This window comes from Schistocerca americana, chromosome 3 (genome assembly GCF_021461395.2).
Source record: "Schistocerca americana isolate TAMUIC-IGC-003095 chromosome 3, iqSchAmer2.1, whole genome shotgun sequence".
Lineage (NCBI taxonomy): Eukaryota > Metazoa > Arthropoda > Insecta > Orthoptera > Acrididae > Schistocerca > Schistocerca americana.
Window position 1 is genome coordinate 556,466,229 of NC_060121.1, and position 23,482 is coordinate 556,489,710.

General features: G+C 38.2%; 1 protein-coding gene across 3 annotated transcripts in view; it reads left to right on the plus strand.

Moving 5' to 3' along the window:
- LOC124605402 (gamma-aminobutyric acid receptor subunit beta-like) overlaps window positions 1–23,482 on the plus strand; it is a 287,077-nt gene that overhangs the window by 241,638 nt on the left and 21,957 nt on the right. For all 3 annotated transcript variants that reach the window (XM_047137046.1, XM_047137048.1, XM_047137047.1), the window contains exons 4-6: window positions 12–157; window positions 279–436; window positions 14,653–14,937. In XM_047137046.1, coding sequence (XP_046993002.1) covers window positions 12–157; window positions 279–436; window positions 14,653–14,937 — 589 coding nt within the window. The remainder of the gene's footprint in view (window positions 1–11; window positions 158–278; window positions 437–14,652; window positions 14,938–23,482) is intronic.

Sequence of the window (23,482 nt, forward strand, 5' to 3'; positions counted from 1 at the left end):
TTTACTTGCAGGACTATACCATTACCATGTACCTCAATCAATACTGGAAAGATGAACGACTTGCCTTCAGTAATGAAGAAGAGATATTAACATTATCAGGTGATTTTGCTGAGAAGATATGGGTACCTGACACATTTTTTGCAAATGACAAGAACAGGTAAATAGTTAAATCCTTTTCTATGTGTCTGAAACAACGTGTATATGTAAGCTTTTCCACATTGTGAGGCTTATTATGTAAATCCTTCCCCTACAGCAATTACTAAATCTGTCTGTTTCAGCTTCCTTCATGATGTGACAGAAAGAAATAAACTGGTACGGCTTAATGGAGATGGGAGTATTACATATGGCATGAGATTTACAACGACATTGGCCTGTATGATGGATCTACATTATTATCCCCTTGATTCACAAAACTGCACAGTAGAAATTGAGAGCTGTGAGTAATAAAGCATACTTAACACCATGAAAGTTTACTCATTTTGATCCTACAAACCATAGGCATCGCCTTATATCGAATAACTGTATACACTGCCAGAATCTTACTCTATTCTATTTGTGCCAGAAAGGGATCTGAATGAATATCTTACATAATTAGGAGGAGAGTCACGACTCTAAAAACATATGTTGTTTCTTCAGTCATACCACTCATCTGCATCCCACCTACTACTGCATGTTTAAAATTTACATGAGAACAATAACAGTCATGGAACAACAGTTGTTTGTCAACAGCAAGACTGCAGCTTTATTTCAGACGAGAATTATTAACAGTCATGCTACAGGTAGCAATCTCTAATCATCAAATGTACATAAAAGGTAATTTATGTAGCTTATAATTAATATATGTTTTTGTAACAATATTATGAATAGGATACCACACAACTGAGAGGCTGAGTCACAGATGGGCACTACAAAAAGACTGCCAGCAAGTGAGCTTTGGTCAGCAAGGCCTTTGCCAAAAATAGACAAGACACACACACACACACACACACACACACACACACACACACACACACACAAGTGTAACACATACATACATGACCACAGTCTCTGGCAGCTGAGGCCAGACAGCGAGCAGCAGCGGACGATGGGAGAGGCAACTGGGTGGTGGGGGTAAGGACGAGGCTGGGGCAGGGAGTGGGAGGGATAGCAGGGTACAGATGGGGGACAGTAAAGTGCTGGTTGTGAGGGTGAAAAGGGATGAGGTGGAGAGAGGGTGGGTAGCTAGGTGCTGTCAGGAGGTTAGACAGAGGGTGGGGGAGGGAGGGTAGCAGAAAAGAAAAGAAGAAAAATGACTGGGTGCGTTGGTGGAATAGAGGACTGTGTAGTGCTGTAATGTGAACAGGGAAGGGCTAGATGGGTAAGGATAATGACTAACAAAGGTTGAGGCCAGGAGGGTTATGGGAATGTAGGATACATTGTAGGGAGGGTTCCCACCTGCACAATTCCGAAAAGCAGGTGTTGGCGGGAAGGTTATACATGGCACAGGCTGTGAAGCAGTCATTGAAATGGAGAACGTCATGTTGGGCAGCTTGCTCAGCGACAGGTTGGTCCAGCTGTTTCTTTGTCACAGTTTGTTGGTGGCCATTCATGCGGACAGACAGCTTGTTAGTTGTCATGCTCACATAGAATTCAGCACAGTGGTTGCAGCTTAGCTTTGATGGGATAGGTGATGTTTGTGACCAGAATGAAGTAGGTGGTGATGAGAGGACTTGTGACACAAGTATTGCATCTAGGTGTAGATGATATGAGCCATGAAGCAATGGGATGAGAGCAGGGGTTGTGTACAGATGGATGAGGATATTGTGTACGTTTGGTGGGCTGCGGAATACCACTGTGGGAGGGGTGGGAAGTATTTTGGGTAGGATACTTCTCATTTCAGGGTCAGGGCACAACAAGAGGTAGTCGAAACTGTGACAGAGAATGTAATTCAGTTGCTCCAGTCCTGGTTGGTACTGAGGAATGCTCCTCTGTGGCCAAACAGTGGGACTTTAGGTGGTGAGTGACTGGAAAGATAAGGTATGAGATACTGTTTTTGTACAAGGTTGGAAAGGTAATTATGGTCTGTGAAGACCTCAGTGACGCCCCAAAGTGGAGGTAATGCTGGTGTTTGGTAGGTTTGATATGGACAGAGGTACTAATATAACCGTCTTTGAGGTGGAGGTCAACATCGAGGAAGGTGGGTTGTGGGATTGAGTTGGACCAGGTGACGCAAATGGGGGAGAAGGTGTTGAGGTTCTGGAGGAATGTGGATCATGAAGATGTCATCAGTGTATTTGAACCAGGGGAGGGGTTTGGGATTCTGTGTGTTTAGGAAGGATTGCTCTAGATGGCTCATGAACAGGTTGGTGTATGATGGTGCCATGCCAGTGCCCATAGCCATATCCCAGAATTGTTTGTAGGTAATGCCTTCAAAGGAGAAGTAACTGTGGGTGAGGGATGGCCATGGTGACTAGGAAGGAGGCTGTTGGTTTGGAATCCTTTGGGCATTTGGAAAGGTATTGTTCAGGAGCAGTAAGGCCATGGGCATTAGGGACATTAGTGTAAAAGGAGGGCGCATCAATAGTGATAAGCTGGGCACCATGTGGTGAAGAAACACGAGCTGTTGTGAGTACTAGGCTGAAGGTGTTGATTGATGAGAGCAGAGATTCTCTCAGTGGGGGCACAGTAATTGGCCACAATGGTGTCCTGTGTGGTTGAGTTTATGAGTTTTAGGAAATATAGAAGATAGGTGTGCAGGGAGTGCTAGTGGTGAGGAGAGGGATGGACTCCAGGGAGAGTTTCCAGGATGGGCTCAAGTGACTATCGGCACCTGCATGCCACCATTCTATGCCAACCTATTCATGGGCTACCTAGAGCAATCCTTCCTTAACACTCAGAATCCGAAACCCATCACCTGGTTCAGATTCATTAGTGACACCTTCATGATCTGAATCGAGAGTGAGGGCACACTATCCACATTCCTCCAGAACCTCAACACTTTCTCCCCCATTTTCTTCACCTGATCTAATTTCACCCAGCAACCCACCTTCTTCGATGTTGACCTCCACCTCAAAGATGGCTGCATCAGTACCTCTATCCATCTCAAACCTATCAACCACCAGCTATACCTCCACTTCAGCAGCTGCCACCCATTCCATACCAAGCCTAGCCACCCACAACCATAGTGATGAGCAGTCCATCTTCAAATATAACAAGGGTCTCACTGAGGCTTTTACAAATTACCCTCCCAATCTTGTACAAAAAGAGACCTCCCATGTCTTATCATTCCAGTCACTCACCACCTCCCAAAGTCCCACCAACCAGCCACAGAGGAGCATTCCTGTCGTGACTTAGTACCACCCATGACTGGAGCAACTGAATTACGTTCTCTGCCAGGGTTTTGATTACCTCTCATCATTCCCTGAAATGAGAAATATCCTACCCACTGTGCTTCCCACCCCTCCCACCATGACATTTCACCGCCCACCGAACCTACACAATATCCTCATCCATCCCTACACAACTCTGCTTCCAACCCCTTGTCTCACGACCCGTATCCCTGTAACAGACCTGTCCCATACATCATCCCACCACCGCTTACTGTAGTCCAGTCAAGAACACCACCTATCCCTTCAAAGGCAGGACTATCTGTGAAACTGGCCATGTGCTCTACAAGCTAAGCTGCAACCACTGTGCTGCATTCTATGTGGACATGACAACCAACAACCTGTCTTCAGCATGAATGGCTACCGACAAACTGTGACGAAGAAACAGCTGGACCAACCTGTAGCTGAGCAAGCTGTCCAACATGACATTCTCCATCTTTACCGTCTCCCATTTGTACCCCACTATCCTTCCCCAACCTTGCCTCCTCCTTACTCCCCACGACCCAGTTGCCTCTCCCAACGTGGGCTGCTGCTCACAGCCTGACTTTAGGTGCCAGAGACTGTGGTCGTGTGTTATGAATTTTGTTTGCATGAGTCTCTCTCTCTCTCTCTCTCTCTCTCTCTCTCTCTCTCTCTCTCTCTCTCTCTCTCTCTCTCTGTGTGTGTGTGTGTGTGTGTGTGTGTGTGTGTGTGTGTGTGTGTGTGTGTGTTTTCCTACCTGTGACTCACCATCTCCACTATATGGTGATTAGTAACTATCATTTTCATCCTAGATTTTCTATTGTTCGAAAGGACTTTGTCTGATAGGTTAATCTACTTTTAAATATCCTTGTTTGAACCACTTCCATGTCCGAATTGGTAGCATCACTGTCGAAGCACCCAGGTTCAATTCTCAACACCTTCTCAATTTTTTTCTGAGGTATGGAGGTCTGGAATGGATTTAACTCAGACTCAAGAGGCAAAATGAGGATTTGCTTCAATATGGAAGTGGTGGCACCATCAGGATTTGTCTACTGGCAATAAGGATTGTAGCGATTGGCAACTTGCTGATCACATGTCCCGTCATCATAGATTGCTCCTCATATTGCCTTGTATGTGGCAGTCATCCAGTGGGATTAACTAAGGCCCAATATTTGACTGGTGGTTATGTTTTTGTTTTATGTACTTGTCTGCCACTCAATACTTCCTCTATGTGCTGAGTTAATATTGTTTAAAAAACAATCTCAAATCAATTATCATAAAGGACAGTATCAGTGGTCATTAGGCTGTAATTGTACCTATGACTACAGGTATTACAACGAATGTTAAGAAAGGTAGGAAAATATTTATGATTAGCAAGAGTGACAAGATACAAAGTGCAGAGTATCTGAGTAGTCAACATCAAGTATTCAGTGCTGAGGGCAAAGACATGGAGCACAAATGGAAAAAATTCAAGCGCATTATTCAATATGCTTTAGACAAGTATGTTCTGAGCAAAGTCTTAAGGGATGGGAAAGACCCACCATGGTTTAATAACCATTTCAGAAAACTGCTTTGCCTGTAAACAAAGGGTGCTTCCTCACAGTTTCAAGAGAACTCAAAATCTGACTGACAAACAATAGCTGAGTGAAGTGAAAGTGAACATAAGGCGAGCTGTGTTCAACAACATTGAAAGAAAAAATTTGTCCATCAATCTAAAGGAAATCCTAAGAGGTTTCAGTCTTATGTAAAATCAGTCAGCACTTCAAAATCATCTATTCAGTCACTCAGTGACCATAATGGCAATAAAATGGAAAAGACAGAGAGAGAATTTGGTCTTCCAAAATTTTTTCACCATAGAAAATCATAGTAAGATTCCTCCTTTCAATCATTATATAGACCCATGGTCTAGGGGTAGCGTCTTTGATTCATAATCAAAACATCTTCGGTCCCAGGTTCGATCCCCACCACTGCCTAAATTTTGATAAATAATCAGCATTAGCGGCCAAAGACTTCCGGCATAAGAAGTCAGCCTCATTCTGCCAATGGCCTTGTCAAAGAGGGCGGAGGAGCGGATAGAGGTTCAGGGAACTCGCTTTTCCTAGGGGTGGGAAATTGCCCCTAAAGGTGGAAGAATCAGCAATGATCAACGACATGAGGATGCAGAAGGCAATGGAAACCACTGCATTAAAGACACGTAACGTGTATCCACAGGACATGTGGCCTGTAATTGAAGAAGTGTCATGATGATCTCTCCATTGGAAAAGATTCCGGAATAGCCCCCCATTCGGATCTCCAGGAGGGGACTGCCAAGGGGGAGGTCATCATGAGAAAAAGATTGAATAATCAACGAAAGGATAACGTTCTACGAGTCGGGACGTGGAATGTCAGAAGCTTGAACGTGGTAGGGAAACTAGAAAATCTGAAAAGGGAAATGCAAAGGCTCAATCGAGATATAGTAGGGGTCAGTGAAGTGAAGTGGAAGGAAGACAAGGATTTCTGGTCAGATGAGTTTCGGGTAATATCAACAGCAGCAGAAAATGGAATAACAGGTGTAGGATTCGTTATGAATAGGAAGGTAGGGCAGAGGGTGTGTTACTGTGAACAGCTCAGTGACCAGGTTGTTCTAATCAGAATCGACAGCAGACCAACACCGACAACGATAGTTCAGGTATACATGCCGACGTCGCAAGCTGAAGATGAACAGATAGAGAAAGTGTATGAGGATATTGAAAGGGTAATGCAGTATGTAAAGGGGGATGAAAATCTAATAGTCATGTGCGACTGGAATGCAGTTGTAGGGGAAGGAGTAGAAGAAAAGGTTACAGGAGAATATGGGCTTGGGACAAGGAATGAAAGAGGAGAAAGACTAATTGAGTTCTGTAACAAGTTTCAGCTAGTAATAGCGAATACCCTGTTCAAGAATCACAAGAGGAGGAGGTATACTTGGAAAAGGCCGGGAGATACGGGGAGATTTCAATTAGATTACATCATGGTCAGACAGAGATTCCGAAATCAGATACTGGATTGTAAGGCGTACCCAGGAGCAGATATAGACTCAGATCACAATATAGTAGTGATGAAGAGTAGGCTGAAGTTCAAGACATTAGTCAGGAAGAACCAATACGCAAAGAAGTGGAATACGGAAGTACTAAGGAATGGCGAGATACGTTTGAAGTTCTCTAACGCTATAGATACAGCAATAAGGAATAGCGCAGTAGGCAGTACAGTTGAAGAGGAATGGACATCTCTAAAAAGGGCCATCACAGAAGTTGGGAAGGAAAACATAGGTACAAAGAAGGTAGCTGCGAAGAAACCATGGGTAACAGAAGAAATACTTCAGTTGATCGATGAAAGGAGGAAGTACAAACGTGTTCCGGGAAAATCAGGAATACAGAAATACAAGTCGCTGAGGAATGAAATAAATAGGAAGTGCAGGGAAGCTAAGACAAAATGGCTGCAGGAAAAATGTGAAGACATCGAAAAAGATATGATTGTCGGAAGGACAGACTCAGCATACAGGAAAGTCAAAAAAACCTTTGGTGACATTAAAAGCAATGGTGATAACATTAAGAGTGCAACGGGAATTCCACTGTTAAATGCAGAGGAGAGAGCAGATAGGTGGAAAGAATACATTGAAAGCCTTTATGAGGGTGAAGATTTGTCTGATGTGATAGAAGAAGAAACAGGAGTCGATTTAGAAGAGATAGGGGATCCAGTATTAGAATCGGAATTTAAAAGAGCTTTGGAGGACTTACGGTCAAATAAGGCAGAAGGAATAGATAACATTCCATCAGAATTTCTAAAATCATTGGGGGAAGTGGCAACAAAACGACTATTCATGTTGGTGTGTAGAATATATGAGTCTGGCGATATGCCATCTGACTTTCGGAAAAGCATCATCCACACAATTCTGAAGACGGCAAGAGCTGACAAATGCGACAATTATCGCACAATCAGCTTAACAGCTCATGCATCGAAGCTGCTTACAAGAATAATATACAGAAAAATGGAAAAGAAAATTGAGAATGCACTAGGTGACGATCAGTTTGGCTTTAGGAAAAGTAAAGGGACGAGAGAGGCAATTCTGACGTTACGGCTAATAATGGAAGCAAGGCTAAAGAAAAATCAAGACACTTTCATAGGATTTGTCGACCTGGAAAAAGCGTTCGACAATATAAAATGGTGCAAGCTGTTTGAGATTCTGAGAAAAGTAGGGGTAAGCCATAGGGAGAGAGGGGTCATATACAATATGTACAACAACCAAAAGGGAATAATAAGAGTGGACGATCAAGAACGAAGTGCTCGTATTAAGAAGGGTGTAAGACAAGGCTGTAGCCTTTCACCCCTACTCTTCAATCTGTACATCGAGGAAGTAATGATGGAAATAAAAGAAAGGTTCAGGAGTGGAATTAAAATACAAGGTGAAAGGATATCAATGATACGATTCGCTGATGACATTGCTATCCTGAGTGAAAGTGAAGAAGAATTAAATGATCTGCTGAACGGAATGAACAGTCTAATGAGTACACAGTATGGTTTGAGAGTAAATCGGAGAAAGACGAAGGTAATGAGAAGTAGTGGAAATGAGAACAGCGAGAAACTTAACATCAGGATTGATGGTCACGAAGTCAATGAAGTTAAGGAATTCTGCTACCTAGGCAGTAAAATAACCAATGACGAACGGAGCAAGGAGGACATCAAAAGCAGACTCGCTATGGCAAAAAAGGCATTTCTGGCCAAGAGAAGTCTACTAATATCAAATACCGGCCTTAATTTCAGGAAGAAATTTCTGAGGATGTACGTCTGGAGTACAGCATTGTATGGTAGTGAAACATGGACTGTGGGAAAACCGGAACAGAAGAGAATCGAAGCATTTGAGATGTGGTGCTATAGACGAATGTTGAAAATTAGGTGGACTGATAAGGTAAGGAATGAGGAGGTTCTACACAGAATCGGAGAGGAAAGGAATATGTGGAAAACACTGATAAGGAGAAGGGACAGGATGATAGGACATCTACTAAGACATGAGGGAATGACTTCCATGGTACTAGAGGGAGCTGTAGAGGGCAAAAACTGTAGAGTAAGACAGAGATTGGAATACGTCAAGCAAATAATTGAGGATGTAGGTTGCAAGTGCTACTCTGAGATGAAGAGGTTAGCACAGGAAAGGAATTCGTGGCGGGCAGCATCAAACCAGTCAGTAGACTGATGACCAAAAAAAAAAAAAAAATGAATTTCAGAATGACACATATTGAAATAACTGATTGCAGAACAGAGAAACAATTTGTCACTTTGTAGTGGAAAAGCATCAGGACCAGATGAGATACCAGTAAGATTCTACAGAGACTATGTGAAAGAACTTGCTCCCCTTCTAGCAGCAGCTCATCGAAGGTGACTTGTACAATGAAGGATACTTGCTGACTAGAAAAAGTGTATGTCATTCACTCTTTCAAGAGTTGTAGGACTGGTACATATCATTATAGGCTCATATTGTTAATGTCAATCTGTTGTAGAAGTATGTAACACATTTTATATTAATATATTATGATATTTTTGGACCATAAAAATCTCCTCTATAAATTTTATATTTAAATTTTCCTGAGACATTTAAGTCTCATCTTTATCTATGATAATGTTGGAAGCTGAAGAAATGAATCAAAATTTGTGCTGCAGCTGGGACTCAATGTGGATCTTCTTGCTTACTAGGCTGATATGCTGACTATTACACCACTGCAGCACGAACTACCCAAGTCAACTGCCCTCCCCAACACAAACTCTAATTCACATCTCCAGCTTATATTCCTCTTACATTTTCACTATTACCAGGGCTCTTCAACATTGGAATAGCACCCCAGCATTGGACATAAGGGGGAAGATAGATAAGATAGGTCTTATAATTATAAGATCTATACAATCACATGTAGTAGAGGACTTCCCCATTAAGTCCAATGCTGTGGTGCTATTCCAGTGTCGGAGAGCCCTGGCGATAGTCACAATGTAAGGGGAAAATAAGCTGGAGATGTGAATTAGAGTTTGTGTTGGGGATGGCATTTGACTTGGGTAGTTCGTGCAGCTATGTTAACCATAGTACTGTGGTGGTGTAATGGTCAGCATATCTGCCTAGTAAGCAAGAAGACCTGGGTTTGAGTTCTGGCTGTGGCACAAACTTTGATTCATTTCTTCAGCTTCCAACTCCTCTATAAAAATCAGCATGAATTCCGCAGAAAGAGATCTTGTGAAACTCAACTCACTCTGTTCCTTCATGAGGTCCATAGTGCTCTAGACATCAGTCCTCAGGTCGATGCTGTGTTCCTCAACTTCAGGAAGGCACTTGACACTGTCCCACACAGCCACTTAGTGAAAAAAAAAAAAAAAAAATACAAGCTTACTGAGTACGGGACCAGATTGGTGAATGGATTCAAGACATCCTTGTAGGTATAACTCAACACATTGCTCTTACTGAAACAAAATCAACAGTTACAAAGGTAATTTTGTGAGTACCAAAAGGAAGTGTGGTAGGACCATTACTGTTTACATATATAAATGATCTAGTAGACTGCATTGGAAACTTTTTCAGGCTGTTTGCAGATGATGCAGTTATCTATAAGAAAGTAGCACTGCCAGGAGCCAGTATTGATTTACAGAATGACCTGTAGAGGATTGATGAATGGTGTGTGATCTGACAGTTGACCCTTAACAAAATAAATATAGTACAGTGTGCATACGTAGGAAAATAAATCCACTATGTACAACTTCATTACTGATTACAAGTTAGCAGTAACTACCATAAGATATCTAGGAGTATCTATCCAGAGTGAACTTCAGAAGAATGACTACAGAAAATAAATAGTAGGAAAAGCAGACAGATGGATGAAATTAATAGAAAGAATCTTAAGGAAATGTAATTCATCTATTAAAGAAGTGGCTTACAACGCACTTGTTCAACCAGTTCTTGAGTATTGTTCATCAGTCTTCAACCATTACCATGTAGGACCAATAGAAGAGATAGAGAAGATCCAACAAAGAGTGGTACATTTTGTCACAGGATCATTGAATCTGTGCAAGAGTGTTACAGAGATGCTCACCGAACTCCAATGTTAAGTGCTACAAGAGATGTGCTGAGCATTACTGAGAGGTTTACTATACAAATTTCAAGAGAGTACTTTCTGGGAAGAGTTGGACAGCATACTACTTCCTCCCAAATACATCTCGCGAAATGACCACAATGAGAAAATTCAAGAATTTAGAACTAATATAGAGAATTACTGATGATTATTTTTCCAATATGCCATTAGTGAATGGAACAGGAAAGCAGGGATCAGTTAGTGGTACCATAAGTGCCCTCCACTTGTGGAGTATTGATATAGATGCAGATGTAGACAGATATAGTAACAGTTATGATGTTTTATAAAGTAGTGTTGTCCCCGTATTACAGTAGAGAAGTGAGTTGCAGGTCTCTTGCTAACAACTAGAAAGTAAATTCCAGGGGCAAAAGCCTTATGCATGAAGTACAGAAGAAGAGGGAGAAGAAGAAGGGATGAAGAGAGAAAAAAAAGAGGAAAAACAAGAAGAAGTTGCAATGCTTTTTTCTTTTTATTTGAACACAATACTCAGCTACACTATTTACTGCAGTTATTGTGTGTCAGTAACTTATGGAAATTGGATCTACAACAAAGTTTTCAGAAGCTGTTGCTCCAAACTCTTCTGTCCTTACTTGGAACTTCCATTTGAGCAATTAAAGCAATTTTATTTACTTGGCCATTTGCTTTTCCTTTTTTTTATGTAATGATATGATGTTTATTTGTATCTGTTTAAATATATCTGTTCAATTTTTGTAGTTTTCAAGTAGTATTCAGATAACCATAACATGGCTATTGATAATTAACCATTGTGCTTTATGACTCTGATATTAGAAATTTATAACCATTATTTCAAAAACTACATTTACTACATAACTCTGTCAGTCCTAATCAGTTGTTCTAAAAATGTCAAAGAAAATGAAATCATTAGACTGGTTAGATAACTGCTTTCATAAGACTGAATAACACAGTATGCAAGTAATATCTTGTAAAAAGCATTCACATGCTGACCATACAATGCACAAGGGCATGGAAGATATACGGGCAACTGTGAATTCAGTCTTCTATTTCCCACCTGTTTTAAACAAGGGAGCAAACTCCTTATAAAATTTGGGTTCATTTCCTTTGGTAGTAAAAAATTTGAATCAAAGAATTTTACCACGAAGTGTACCATTTTGATAACTTAAAACATACTTTGTTATTTTAAAAAGCTGTTTAAGTTATAAGTAAAGCCAATCAACAGTCAAGTTAACACTTGATTTACATCATTATAAAATATGTACCAACATAACAAAAACAAAATTTCATTGATATCTCTATTATCTCTGCACTGTCAGAGAACTTAGGATCTTTCCCTTGTAAATGAAAATCAATTTGTGCATCAAAAGAATATTAAAGCCCACCCAAAACTGAACTCTGTCCCTATGAAATACTTTCCAAGGACTTGCTGCCCACAACTGTGGAGTAAATTGGTGTGTTCCTAGTTTTACTGAGAACTAGAAAACTAGGAAGACCTAGTTTAACTCCCTATTGATAAATAGGCCATTTGAGTATATACTCAATTTGGACCAGGATAAGGAAAGAAATTGTCTTATCTGTTTAGGGAGACCATTCTGGTATTCATCTTAAATGCTTTAGGCAATCTCAAGAAGTTAAATCTGGATGACATACATTTGAGAGACCAAAGAATGTGGTGAGATAATTCATGGCTCTTGCGCCATGATAATGCTCCTGCACATTCATCCCTGTTGGTAAGCGAGTACTGCACAAAAAATGAAATCACATATATTCAGATAAGAAGGTAGCTTCTATGTGATGAGTAGCAATCTGTCCTAATATTCAAGTTACTACTTCATCCCAGATTGTCTAGTGTGATTGTTTCCAGTCATTCAGAGTATAAGTACCATTTCTTCTATTTTGGTCCGAATACCTACTGTAGCTGCTTTGCAAATTTCCATGCCATATTAATTTGCCATGAATCATATACTCCATGCTATCAGTAAAATATGATGGAAAATTCTAGGTTGTTTATACTTATCTGAGTACAGTTACCTTTACAAAAAGAAAAGTCAGTTCCTTATGGAAAATAAACAATAAGACAAAGCACTGTTAAAGAACAGATATATACACTGTTGAAGATCTGTCACATGAGAGATTCAAAAAGTTTAATTAAAACTGAAGGAAAATACTTCTGATAGTTGCTAACTCTCATATACAAAATGCAAGGCTGTAAGTTAACAAAAAGAGAACTAAAACTGGCTGTGGTTTACATTGGCAATTTATTATTTATTTACATCAAAGCATCTAACTTCAGGATAAAAGATACAAACATATATAGGTCTGTTCAAAAAATTCTGGAACTTCGTCCACAAAATTTTTGTACACTTACCTTTTACTTATTGTGCATGGTCTGCTTTGAAATACTCTCCTCCACAATTGATACACCACTCCCTACACTGTTTCGACATTGGGAAGCAGTCTTGGTATGCCTCTTGCTGTATCATGAATTTTCTTTTATCTCGTGTACCACTGCAAGTCTTCATCCTTTCAATGGGGTTATCAACTCTGAAAGCAATGAAAAGTCTGCAGGGGCCAGATTTCGAGAGTATGGAGGATGAGGCCGCACAGTGATTTTGTTTTTTGTGCAATACTCACACAGCAACAGGGATGAATGCATAGGAGCATTATCATGGTGCAAGAGCTATGAATTATCTCACCACATTTCAGGCCATTTCCTTCTCACATTTTCTTGCAGGCACTTTGAAACAACAGCTTGAAACTGATTCAGATTTTCTGTCAAAGGTCATTTCTGGTGATGAGTCATAATACTATGGTTATGACCCAATAATGAAGCAACAGTCAAGTCAATGCAAGACGTCATTGTCACCCGTCCAAAAGAATGTCATCAAGTCAAATCAAACATCAAAACAATGCCGACTTGTCTGTTTGATGCCAAGGGTATAGTTCAGTCAGAGTTTGTTCCCCCAGGTCAGACCATTAATTGAACCTTTTATTTGGAAGTTTTAAGAATATTACAAAACAGTGTTCATCAAAAGAGACCTGATTTGTGGCAGAAAGGGTACTGGTTCTTCCACAACAGCACACCTACCATAAAGCCATCTCTGTTAGACAGTTTTTGGCTAAATATGGCATGATTCCACTGCCCTACACACCTTACTCTCCTGACCTGGTCCTGTGAGACTTCTTCTTGTTTCCATGCATGAAAATGGGTGTGAAAGGACACCAATTTGACAACATTGAAGAGGTAAAGAAAAAACAAGGAAGGAGCTGTCAGCCATTTCTAAAGATGGCTACAAAAATGTTTTGAACATTGGAAGCACTGGTGGGACAAATATATTAGTTGTAATGGAGAATATTTTTAAGGGGATATGGTTGTTTTGTAAACAATTTGAAAATATGTAACTTTTCAATAATAATTCTGGTTTCTTTTGGATACCCCCTTTCAGATTTTCCAAAAGTTCTATCCACTTCTCTCTATTAGATCTCCATACCTTTAAACAGAACAGTAAGGATGCTGGTGACAAGGTATAGCTGAGGATTGGGCACAGTAATCAAAACTTAATATCTTTGTGTATGGCACAGCAAAGAAGCAGCTTTGTTGGGAATTAAAAAAGTGAAATGCAAATAATGACTCAATATCTGTTCTTTTTAGTTCTAATTACAAAATAATTTCACTGAACTGTTCTGTTATATGCAAGTAACTTACTGTCACTATAAAACAGACTACTTCTTCCAACATATTTCTGTCTTGCAATATTCAAGTTGCACCTGCCAACGCAAAAAAGATTATAAGAATTATTTTCCATAAAAGAAAACTTATATTTCCATTGTGAAACAATGAGCCCTTGAAGCTATTAAGACACCCAGAACACAACCCAATATATATAATTTATACACACATGCTGGTGTGCTGGATGGTGAAAATGACATACATGTTCTCCCATACGTTCTCTGTATGGTTGCTAGCTACAGCAAAAACTGTTCACTTTGCAATGATTTGGGAGTGCTGTCCTCATACCCATTGTGTTCTGAAGAAGTTATTAACCAAATCAGAAAAAAAAAAACATTAAAGTGTGAGCATCAGTTCACTGCACCAGTAATACATGTGAATGAAACAGACCTTTCTCTTCCTTATACAAATAGTAGTAATATTGCACTGCATGTAATGGCAACAGATAATACTTATGCACCTCTCTGAAAATTTATTTTTTCATTTTTTCCATCAGATGGGTACACTGTATCTGATGTTGTAATGTACTGGAAGGAGACACCAGTACGAGGAGTGGAGGAGGCAGAACTACCTCAGTTCACAATTGTTGGATATGGAACCAATGACCGCAAAGAAAGACTGGCAACTGGGAACTATCAGCGACTTTCCTTATCCTTCAAACTTCAGAGAAACATTGGTTACTTCATATTTCAGACATATCTTCCTTCAATATTAATTGTTATGCTGTCATGGGTATCTTTCTGGATCAATCATGAAGCAACCAGTGCTCGTGTAGCATTAGGTAAGTTTTCTGCTTACAATGCTACATTTTTAAAAGAGACAGACAGGTGCTTTCCTGTTTTGTTGGTGAGTCAGTACTTGGTAGTTTTACACAATGTCAGTGCCTTATTCACTAATTCTGCATGTTGCACAATATTTTTGTGTGCAAATTGTAGTTCACTGAAGAGCTATTTCAAACTGTGGTATTTATTTCTGAATGTCTGTTATTTGCTTTCTTTAATTAATGATTTGGAACTTTGTTAAACAAAATATGTTTCTATAATTATATCCAAATTTCCTTGAAAATGCTCAATAAGCAAATCTCATTCTATTGCCCACAGATCTTATAATCGTGACTTTCACACTGGATGAGCCACTTCCTTCAATTTCATGATTAATTGATAACAGTGATCACATTACATAAAACCAGTTATCCAATGATTAATAAACCAACTTTTTACTTTCCTTTGTATAGCATACCCTATGCATGCCTGTCTCCAGCAGCTGCCTACTACACTCAGCTCCCTTCTTAGCAGCTTCTGGCTTCATCCCTGTTAATATAAGAGGACCTACTGCAATGGAGATATGATTTGCAACAATTGAAAAAAAAATATGGAACTCCCAAAATAAGTCAGCTATCTGACAAATATATTTATGTAGGAAGTAATTGAAATAATTCCTCATGAGTGACCAGAAGTAGGCACAAGATAATAACAGTTGCCACCTGCTTCAACTATATGATGTTTAGTGTTCTGTGTAAAAATGCAGAAGTTCAACCTGAATCAGTTATTCTAAGTGCTTAAGTTTATCTTCAGATCCTAATGTGGTGATGCAAAACTGGCTATGCCATTGGCAAGGTTTTCTAGTTCTTCCCATTGTGAACACCACTCAATGAAGTAGTATATATATTTTTAAAAACGTCTTTTAGACACACTTTTCTACAACATACCATATATAAAATTACTGTTGTAATAGTACCAAAACAAATTAATAAGTGTCATGCAAAATACAATCTGTCAGGTAAAACAACACATTTATTTGTTGAAAGTAGGAAGTGGAATTATTTCATCTCAAGTATTTAATAATAAATCTCATAAATTAATATTACTATGTTTCTGTAGTTAATTATGGTTTATTTGGATTATGATACTCATTGAGTTGTATAAGGAGGCCAAGTCACCCTGCTAAGTATTTGTCAAATGACCCAGTTATTTGTGGATACAGCCAAAATTTCCTTCAGATCAGGTCATGTTGCAAAAGTATTGAGGCAGTGCTAGTGAGATTTGAAATTAAGGTGGTGTCATTGCTGAGATCAGATCACATCTTGTACAATAAAAGAAAAAATCATTAAATAATGCTGTCTCTTTTTCATTCTTTTAAATAAATAAATAAATAAAAAGAAGTAAAAAAGGAGACATCAAAAATTGCACCTGTCAAACATCCATGTACATATATGCGACTTTAGGAAGAAAATAGCAATTTCTGGTGACCTATGAAACAAATTTTAACAGCATGATTGCATGGGAGTAGCACATCTTTTTAAATCTTAAAGTGCCTCCACACACAAGAAACTAAATGCTTAGAGATAACTAAATATGTAACTATGTAAGGAGTAAACACCATTTGAAAAGGATCCAGTCATTTTCAGCCAGTTAAATTAAACACTGGTGCAAGAAGCTGTTATGGTAATGTAATAATTTGATATACAGAGATCAGTAGTAACAGCTGTATCTGGAATCTTAGAGATTTTTAAGTAATTATCTGAAACACTTAATGGAGTGCACCAGACAAAATTTTATATTCTTTATTTGCATTCAGATTGTTGATTGCTGTCATTGCAGTAATAAGACTGGTAAGAATGGGATTTAGATGACTGAGATAACAAATGAGAATCAGTTGATCTACTGACCTACTGGGACCATGTACCAACTTCAGTTTCTGTTCCTCCTTTGTTGTTTCCTTTTTATCAAGTAAACATTGATCCTATCCCCATGTTGTCTTTCACTTTATTCTACCCATGCAAATGGTTCAAATGGCTCTAAGCACTATGGGACTCAACATCTGAGGTCATCAGTCCTCCTACCCATACAGTTCCTGATTTCTTACTTTTTTTGTCTCAGGAGCTTACCAAATTTACTACTTCATTTTTAGTACAGTTCCTTTCTATTATTTCTGCTTGTTTGATTTATTTATTTCTAGCTCTTTTTTAATCTGTAACCCATGTTATTGTTTACTTCTTTTTCTAGAAATACATGAATATTTTGGAAAGAACAATAATTCAATTGAGCTGGAGACATACAGTAATTGACTGTTCTGAAAATAGTTTATTATCCAGCACAATCATACTAAATTAAACAACATTACTAGTTTTGTCTTTTAGACCATAAAAATTTGGCCCAACTCTAACAATACAAAAGTAGTATTCAGTACGCAGGTGGAAGTTCCTTTGCCATGTAAACAAACTAGTTATAAACATGCTTTACCTGATAATATATACAGTAGTAATTTCATTATGCATTTGAACATCAGATGTCTATTTGAAGGAATGATCAGCAAGCTTTATGATATGCAAATTCCGTGAGGAAGTATGAAAGAGTCAGTAAAGGTAATATGTCTTAATGAACATTGGCTTAAAACTGAAAATATCAATCTCCTCAACACACTTCCAGGCTATAAACTAGCCACCAGCTTTTGTAGAACTAACAAGTATGGAGGCTCATTCATATTAATCCATTCCCATGGTGAACTATGAAATCAGACAGAATTTTAGCTATCTAAATGAATATGTTCTTGTCATTAACAGAGAAAGTATTCATTGCACAAAAGCATGTAATCAGAATAATAGCTGGAGCCCACCCAAGATCACCTTGCAGACATTTATTTAAGGAACTCGGGATATTCACAGTACCTTTGCAATACATATATTCACTTATGAAATTTGTCACTAATAACCCATCCCAATTCAAAAATAACAGCAAAGTGCATAGCTACAACACTAGAAGAAAGGATGATACCCACTATTCTGGATTAAATCTCACTTGGCACAGAAAGGGGTGAATTATGCTGCCACAAAAATCTTTGGTCATTTGCCAAATAGTATTAAAAGTCTGACAGACAACCAATCAACATTTAAAAGCAAATTAAAAGAATTTATGAATGACAACTCCTTCTATTCAATAGACGAATTCTTAGATATGAAGTAGTATCTGTATAAAAAACTTAATTAATTAATTATTTTCTGTAAAGAAAACTTATGTTAAAGTGACATGTTCCACATCATTACAAAATGTCGTATTCATGATCTATGGAACAAGGAGTAATGTATGTGTATGAACTTGCTTTTGAAAGTTGTTGTACATAATTTAAGGAGTATAACATGTTAATCAACAGTATGTATCACATACCTGGATACCATATAAGCTCTGTGCTTTTAGATAAATTTGAAACTCCGTTACATAAATTAAAAACTGAAAAACTGTGCAAGAAACTAGTTATATGTGCTGACTGCAACATAGATATAAGAACTGATGACAAATCTGCTTCACATTTAAAGACTGGTGGACACAAATGGGCTAAATTTGAATTTTGGCCTATGCACAAGAGTGGCAGCAACATGTCTTGATAATATTGTAAGTAGTCACAATTACAGCATCAAAGAAAAATGTATTTAATTCTAGGAATATCAGACAATGCAATACTATTTATGACATCATCAGAATGAAATTCAGGCTGCACAACAAATAGATCCAGGAACTCCTCCAAAGAAAATGTGGAGATATTTATTAAAAAACTAAGCCTCAAGGTTTGATCAGTCAGCAAACCCACTTCAACAAATGACAACTGCAATAACTTTGCAACCAAATTCATTAGCATGTTCAATGAATGCTTCCCTTTTATAACAGTATGGACTGAGTTGCATAAAAGTAGATCATGGGTAACAAAAGGAATTAGAGTGTCTATCATCAAGAAGACAAAACAGCATATGGAGGCAAAAGTTAATTGAAATCCTAAATTTCTTAAATAGGTTACCATATACAAAAAAACATTTGATAAAGTAGTTAAACCAGCAAAGCATACTGCAAACAATACATGCATTTAAAATAAAAACAAATCCAATGCTGTTTACTCTGTTATAAGAAGTGAGTTTGGCAGTGAAATGAAGAGAATGTCCCTCTAAACTAATGATAAATGGAAGGACAGTGCAGAGCACAGTGTCATATGTGACTCCTTCATTAGTTGTAACAAAATTGGTGACTCCTCAACACCAAATACAATTTCTAGTATAACGGAAATAAATTCCTTGGGTTTTCAATTTTCACCTGTTTCAAGCTCTGCTGTCATTAAAACAATAATGCACATAAAAATTTTAAATTCAGTTGGGTTGGGATGAGGTTACTGCTAGAATAATAAAATCAGTACACTATGTATTGCACACCCACTCTCCTTCATAACCAAGCAGTCTTTTGAAGAGAGGTGTTTTCCAGATCAGTTAAACTATGCTAAGTTGTACCAGTTCACAAAAAGGGCAAACGAGATTAAATGGAAAACTATAGGCCTATCTCATTGTTACCAAATTTTTCAAAAATATTGGAAAGAGCTGCATGTGACCAGACAGAAAGTCATAATTCATCCCACAATATTATTTTATGCAATCAATGTAGTTTCAGGGAAGGCTCCAGCACAACCTATGCAAATGAATATGGAGATATTTATTAAAAAAACTAAGCCTCACTATTTGGTCAGTCAGCATACAAACTTCAATAAATGAGAACTACGATAACTTTTCAACCAAGTTCATAAGCATGAGTTAGCAGTTGTCTCAGTAATAAAGTGTGTATCAGGCATCTTTTGCAGTCTTACCTAATCCTTCAACACTGTAAATCATGACTGGCTTCTTCAAAAATGACTAGCTGTGGTTTTCAAGGAAAATCTCTTAGTTGGATGTTATCATACTTGGCAAAAAGAAAACAAAGAGTGCTTGTTCATAACAGTGGCAAGAAATTCCTTTCTGGCTAGAAACACATACAATTAGGTGTCACACAAGGCTCTGTATTCGGTCCACTACTATTTTTGTATTATATCAATGATATGCCATGCCAGGTTGAGATAGACACCATCCTCTGTGCAGATGACTCAGCAATGACAGTCTGCTGTAAAACCAATGAAAATTTCATCCACTGTATTGAGTAGGCACTTGGAGAAATGGAGGCATAGGAAAAAATAATAATTTGAAATCAAACTTTGCAAATACAGAAATTTTTCACTTCAATTTGAAACCATCAGCATGATATATAAGTGAAGTAAGCTACACAGACAAAAAGCTGGAAACCACAAGCAGTGTCAAATTCTTTGGTGTGTTAATAAATAAAAATATGTTGTGGAGCAGTAATGTAGACAGAATTTTCAGTTGATTGAACAATATTGTGTATGTCATGAATGTCTTATCTAGTATCATTGACTTAGCAGTTAAAAAGCTGTGTATTATGCATATTTTGTTTCAGTAGTTAAGTATAGCAGAATTTTCTGGGGGATCTGAGAAAAGTAATCTGTTCAAGCCATGGTGGGAGCTAAAAAGAATTAATACTGCAAACTTCAATTTGAAAAGCCTTACATGCTACCTACCGACAGACTCAACATATATGAAAAACTCCACACTACATGGGCATGGGCATGAAATTTACAAATAAAATCTGTAAGATGAAAAGTGACCTTGAAAAATATTTTAAAAGTAAATGCTACTATAGTGTAGAAGATTTCTTGAATTATTACCATGTAATATAGTATCTCTCTAAAATGTAACACCATATATGCCATAACCATAGATTTTTTTTTTGAAAAAAAAAATGATAACCCTGTAAAGTAATACATATCTATGTCACCCTAGATTAGTTTATTAGTCTTAAAATTGACAAGTCATCTATGTCACAATGTTTGATTTATGAAGCATATTATGTTATGATAAAAATTTGTTGTTGTTGTTGTTGTTAACACTTCATGGTTCGGTCATACCACTGAGGAAACCACATTGTCAGTTATTGACAATGTTGTGTCTTCAGTGATAGAACTGAACCATAATATGTATTTTGTGATCTGATGATAGCCAAAATAAGTCATATCATTTGAAATAAGTGTGACTGTGCTGCACAATACATTATTTTCACAAGTATATTTGTTTTGCTAGCTGGTTCTCTTTCATTTGGTAGATGTGTCCAAAGAATATTAACCTTCTCTTTGCTATTAATTCTCATATTCTCTAAATACATGGTATCCACAATTAAAGTCCCAGTTTCAAAATGCTGTAAAAACAAAACCACTACTCAGAATGATATCAAATTTGAACAAGATAGTTTAACACAGGGGGAAATGTCATGGGGGAAAAAAGCAAAAATTTTACCAACAGATGGCACCATAAGCATCTTATCATAAATGGGGTCAGCTACAAATGACAGGTGAATCACAATATGATGGCTGTGGCATGATTCACACATTACATCATCTGCACTGCCCAATGTGCATGACCACACAAGTTTGACAGTCAACAGTTGTTGCACAGTTAGTTAGGCAAGCCCATACACCACATCATGGATTTACCACACTGGATGGCAAAAATCAGTTTTTAAGTGTCCTGATGCCAAAAACTGCATAAAAATCAAAATGGGATCTGTTTCTAATTGTCATGAGACTGGTGCAAGATGCTGTCCATTGTTTTCTGCCACAAGTTGAAACTGAGGAACAGCATGTCCCACAACAGACCAATTTGTCTCAGTGGGCACATAAAGAATGTGTTGTACAATGCATGCCTTCAGTTCAGCTACATTTCTGATTGAAGCACTGAACACACCATCTTTCTGATAACCCCACAGCTAGAAGTCATAAGGATTAAGATCAGCTGAACCATATGGACAAACTGTAGGAAAATAATGGCTGATAATTCTAGCATTTCTGAAATCCCTCTACAGCAGCCACTTCACTGGCTGTGCAATGTGTGGAGGAGTGCCATCTTGCATAAAAATGATGCTACCCACACATCCATGTTGTTGAAGGATTGGGATGACATTGATGTGTAGAAGACTCTTATAGCTTTTACCAGTGACAGTACAGGTAACAGGACCCACAAGGATCAACTCAAAAAATATGTCCCTACAATAAGTGATGCCATCAGTCCATATCAGAGTCACCTTTGCACAATGAAATGCTAACAGTTAATGTGTGTGCAGACTTTCCATTGCCCATATTCTGCAGATCTGCATATTGACATGTTCTTGGGGATAGAAATGGGCTTCATCTGTCTGCAGAATGTGTCATGGCCATTCATTGTCCATTTCCATGTGAGAAGAAATTCCAGAGCAAACATTTTTCTTGCTGGAAGATCAGCAGGAAGCAACTCCTGAACACGCTTGGTTTTGTATGGATAGCAATGCAGGATATTTTGTAGGATTTTGTGCACCATGCTCACAGGCATGTCCAACATTCGGGCAATTCCCAGTGCACAGCAAGTTTGCATGCCACCACTTGACCCCCTCCTGCAATACTGTAGCCACATCTTTGACAGATGTCAGATCAATTGCTTTCCTTCCTCTACCACTCTGCACTTCAAAAGAATCTGTCTTTTTTAATTTTGTAATCATGGTCATGAAACTCTTAGACATTGGAAGAATGCTTTTTTCATACCCTTGAGTGTCTGAAACTAGTGCGAGCTACTGGTGCATAATAACTGTTCTTGTAAAAGAGCTTTGCCAGCATTCCATTACCCTTCATGTAGACAGTCATGTTGGGCATCTTGGATACAAACTGAGAAACGGCCATGTGCCACCCATCTGTCACATCTGTTGGTGTGCATATTGTGATGCTTACAGTGCCATCTGTTGGTCAGGTTTTCGTTTTTTTTCCCCATGACATTTCCCGCTGCATAAATAATAAGCTGCTCAAATTTGAAATCACTCTGAACAGTTGTTCTCTCTCTACTGGAATTTTAATTATGGGCACCCTATGTTTTGGCAGATCTCCTCATTACTTCTCAGTTTCCAATCCTGTGTTGTCTAATGGTGGGCTTCTGGATGTCCTGCCAAGTTGTTCATGTTTTATGCATAAAGTGGAAATAACAGCTTGGTAGAACACCCAACAGTACTCCATTAATCAATCACACCAAGAATTCAAGCAGTTCTATTTTTTCCAGCTTAAAATTCTTTGTCAACATTCACACTTATACATTGTGGCAGTGTGAATGAGGCACAGTTTTTCAGTTTTGTATATACAGAGATGCACTGCTTGATGTAAATATTTTTAGCTGATCCACATGCTGTTTCTGTTTCAATCATTCTTACACCTATTGTATATATTTTTATTCCATTTTGCTGTACATTTTCTCAAAGATATTTAAATTCACTACATCATTCTCTTTTACCTATCTGAATACCTGTCATGTGCATCTGTAGAAAGTTTGCCAAGAGAGGGCAAGATTCTAAAAGTGTATCTTATAGAACTGATATTTTTGCACTTAGTATTTTTAAGGTAGATTGCATTGATTGCTAAACAGACAGCATATTTTGATACTTCATGAAAAGTAC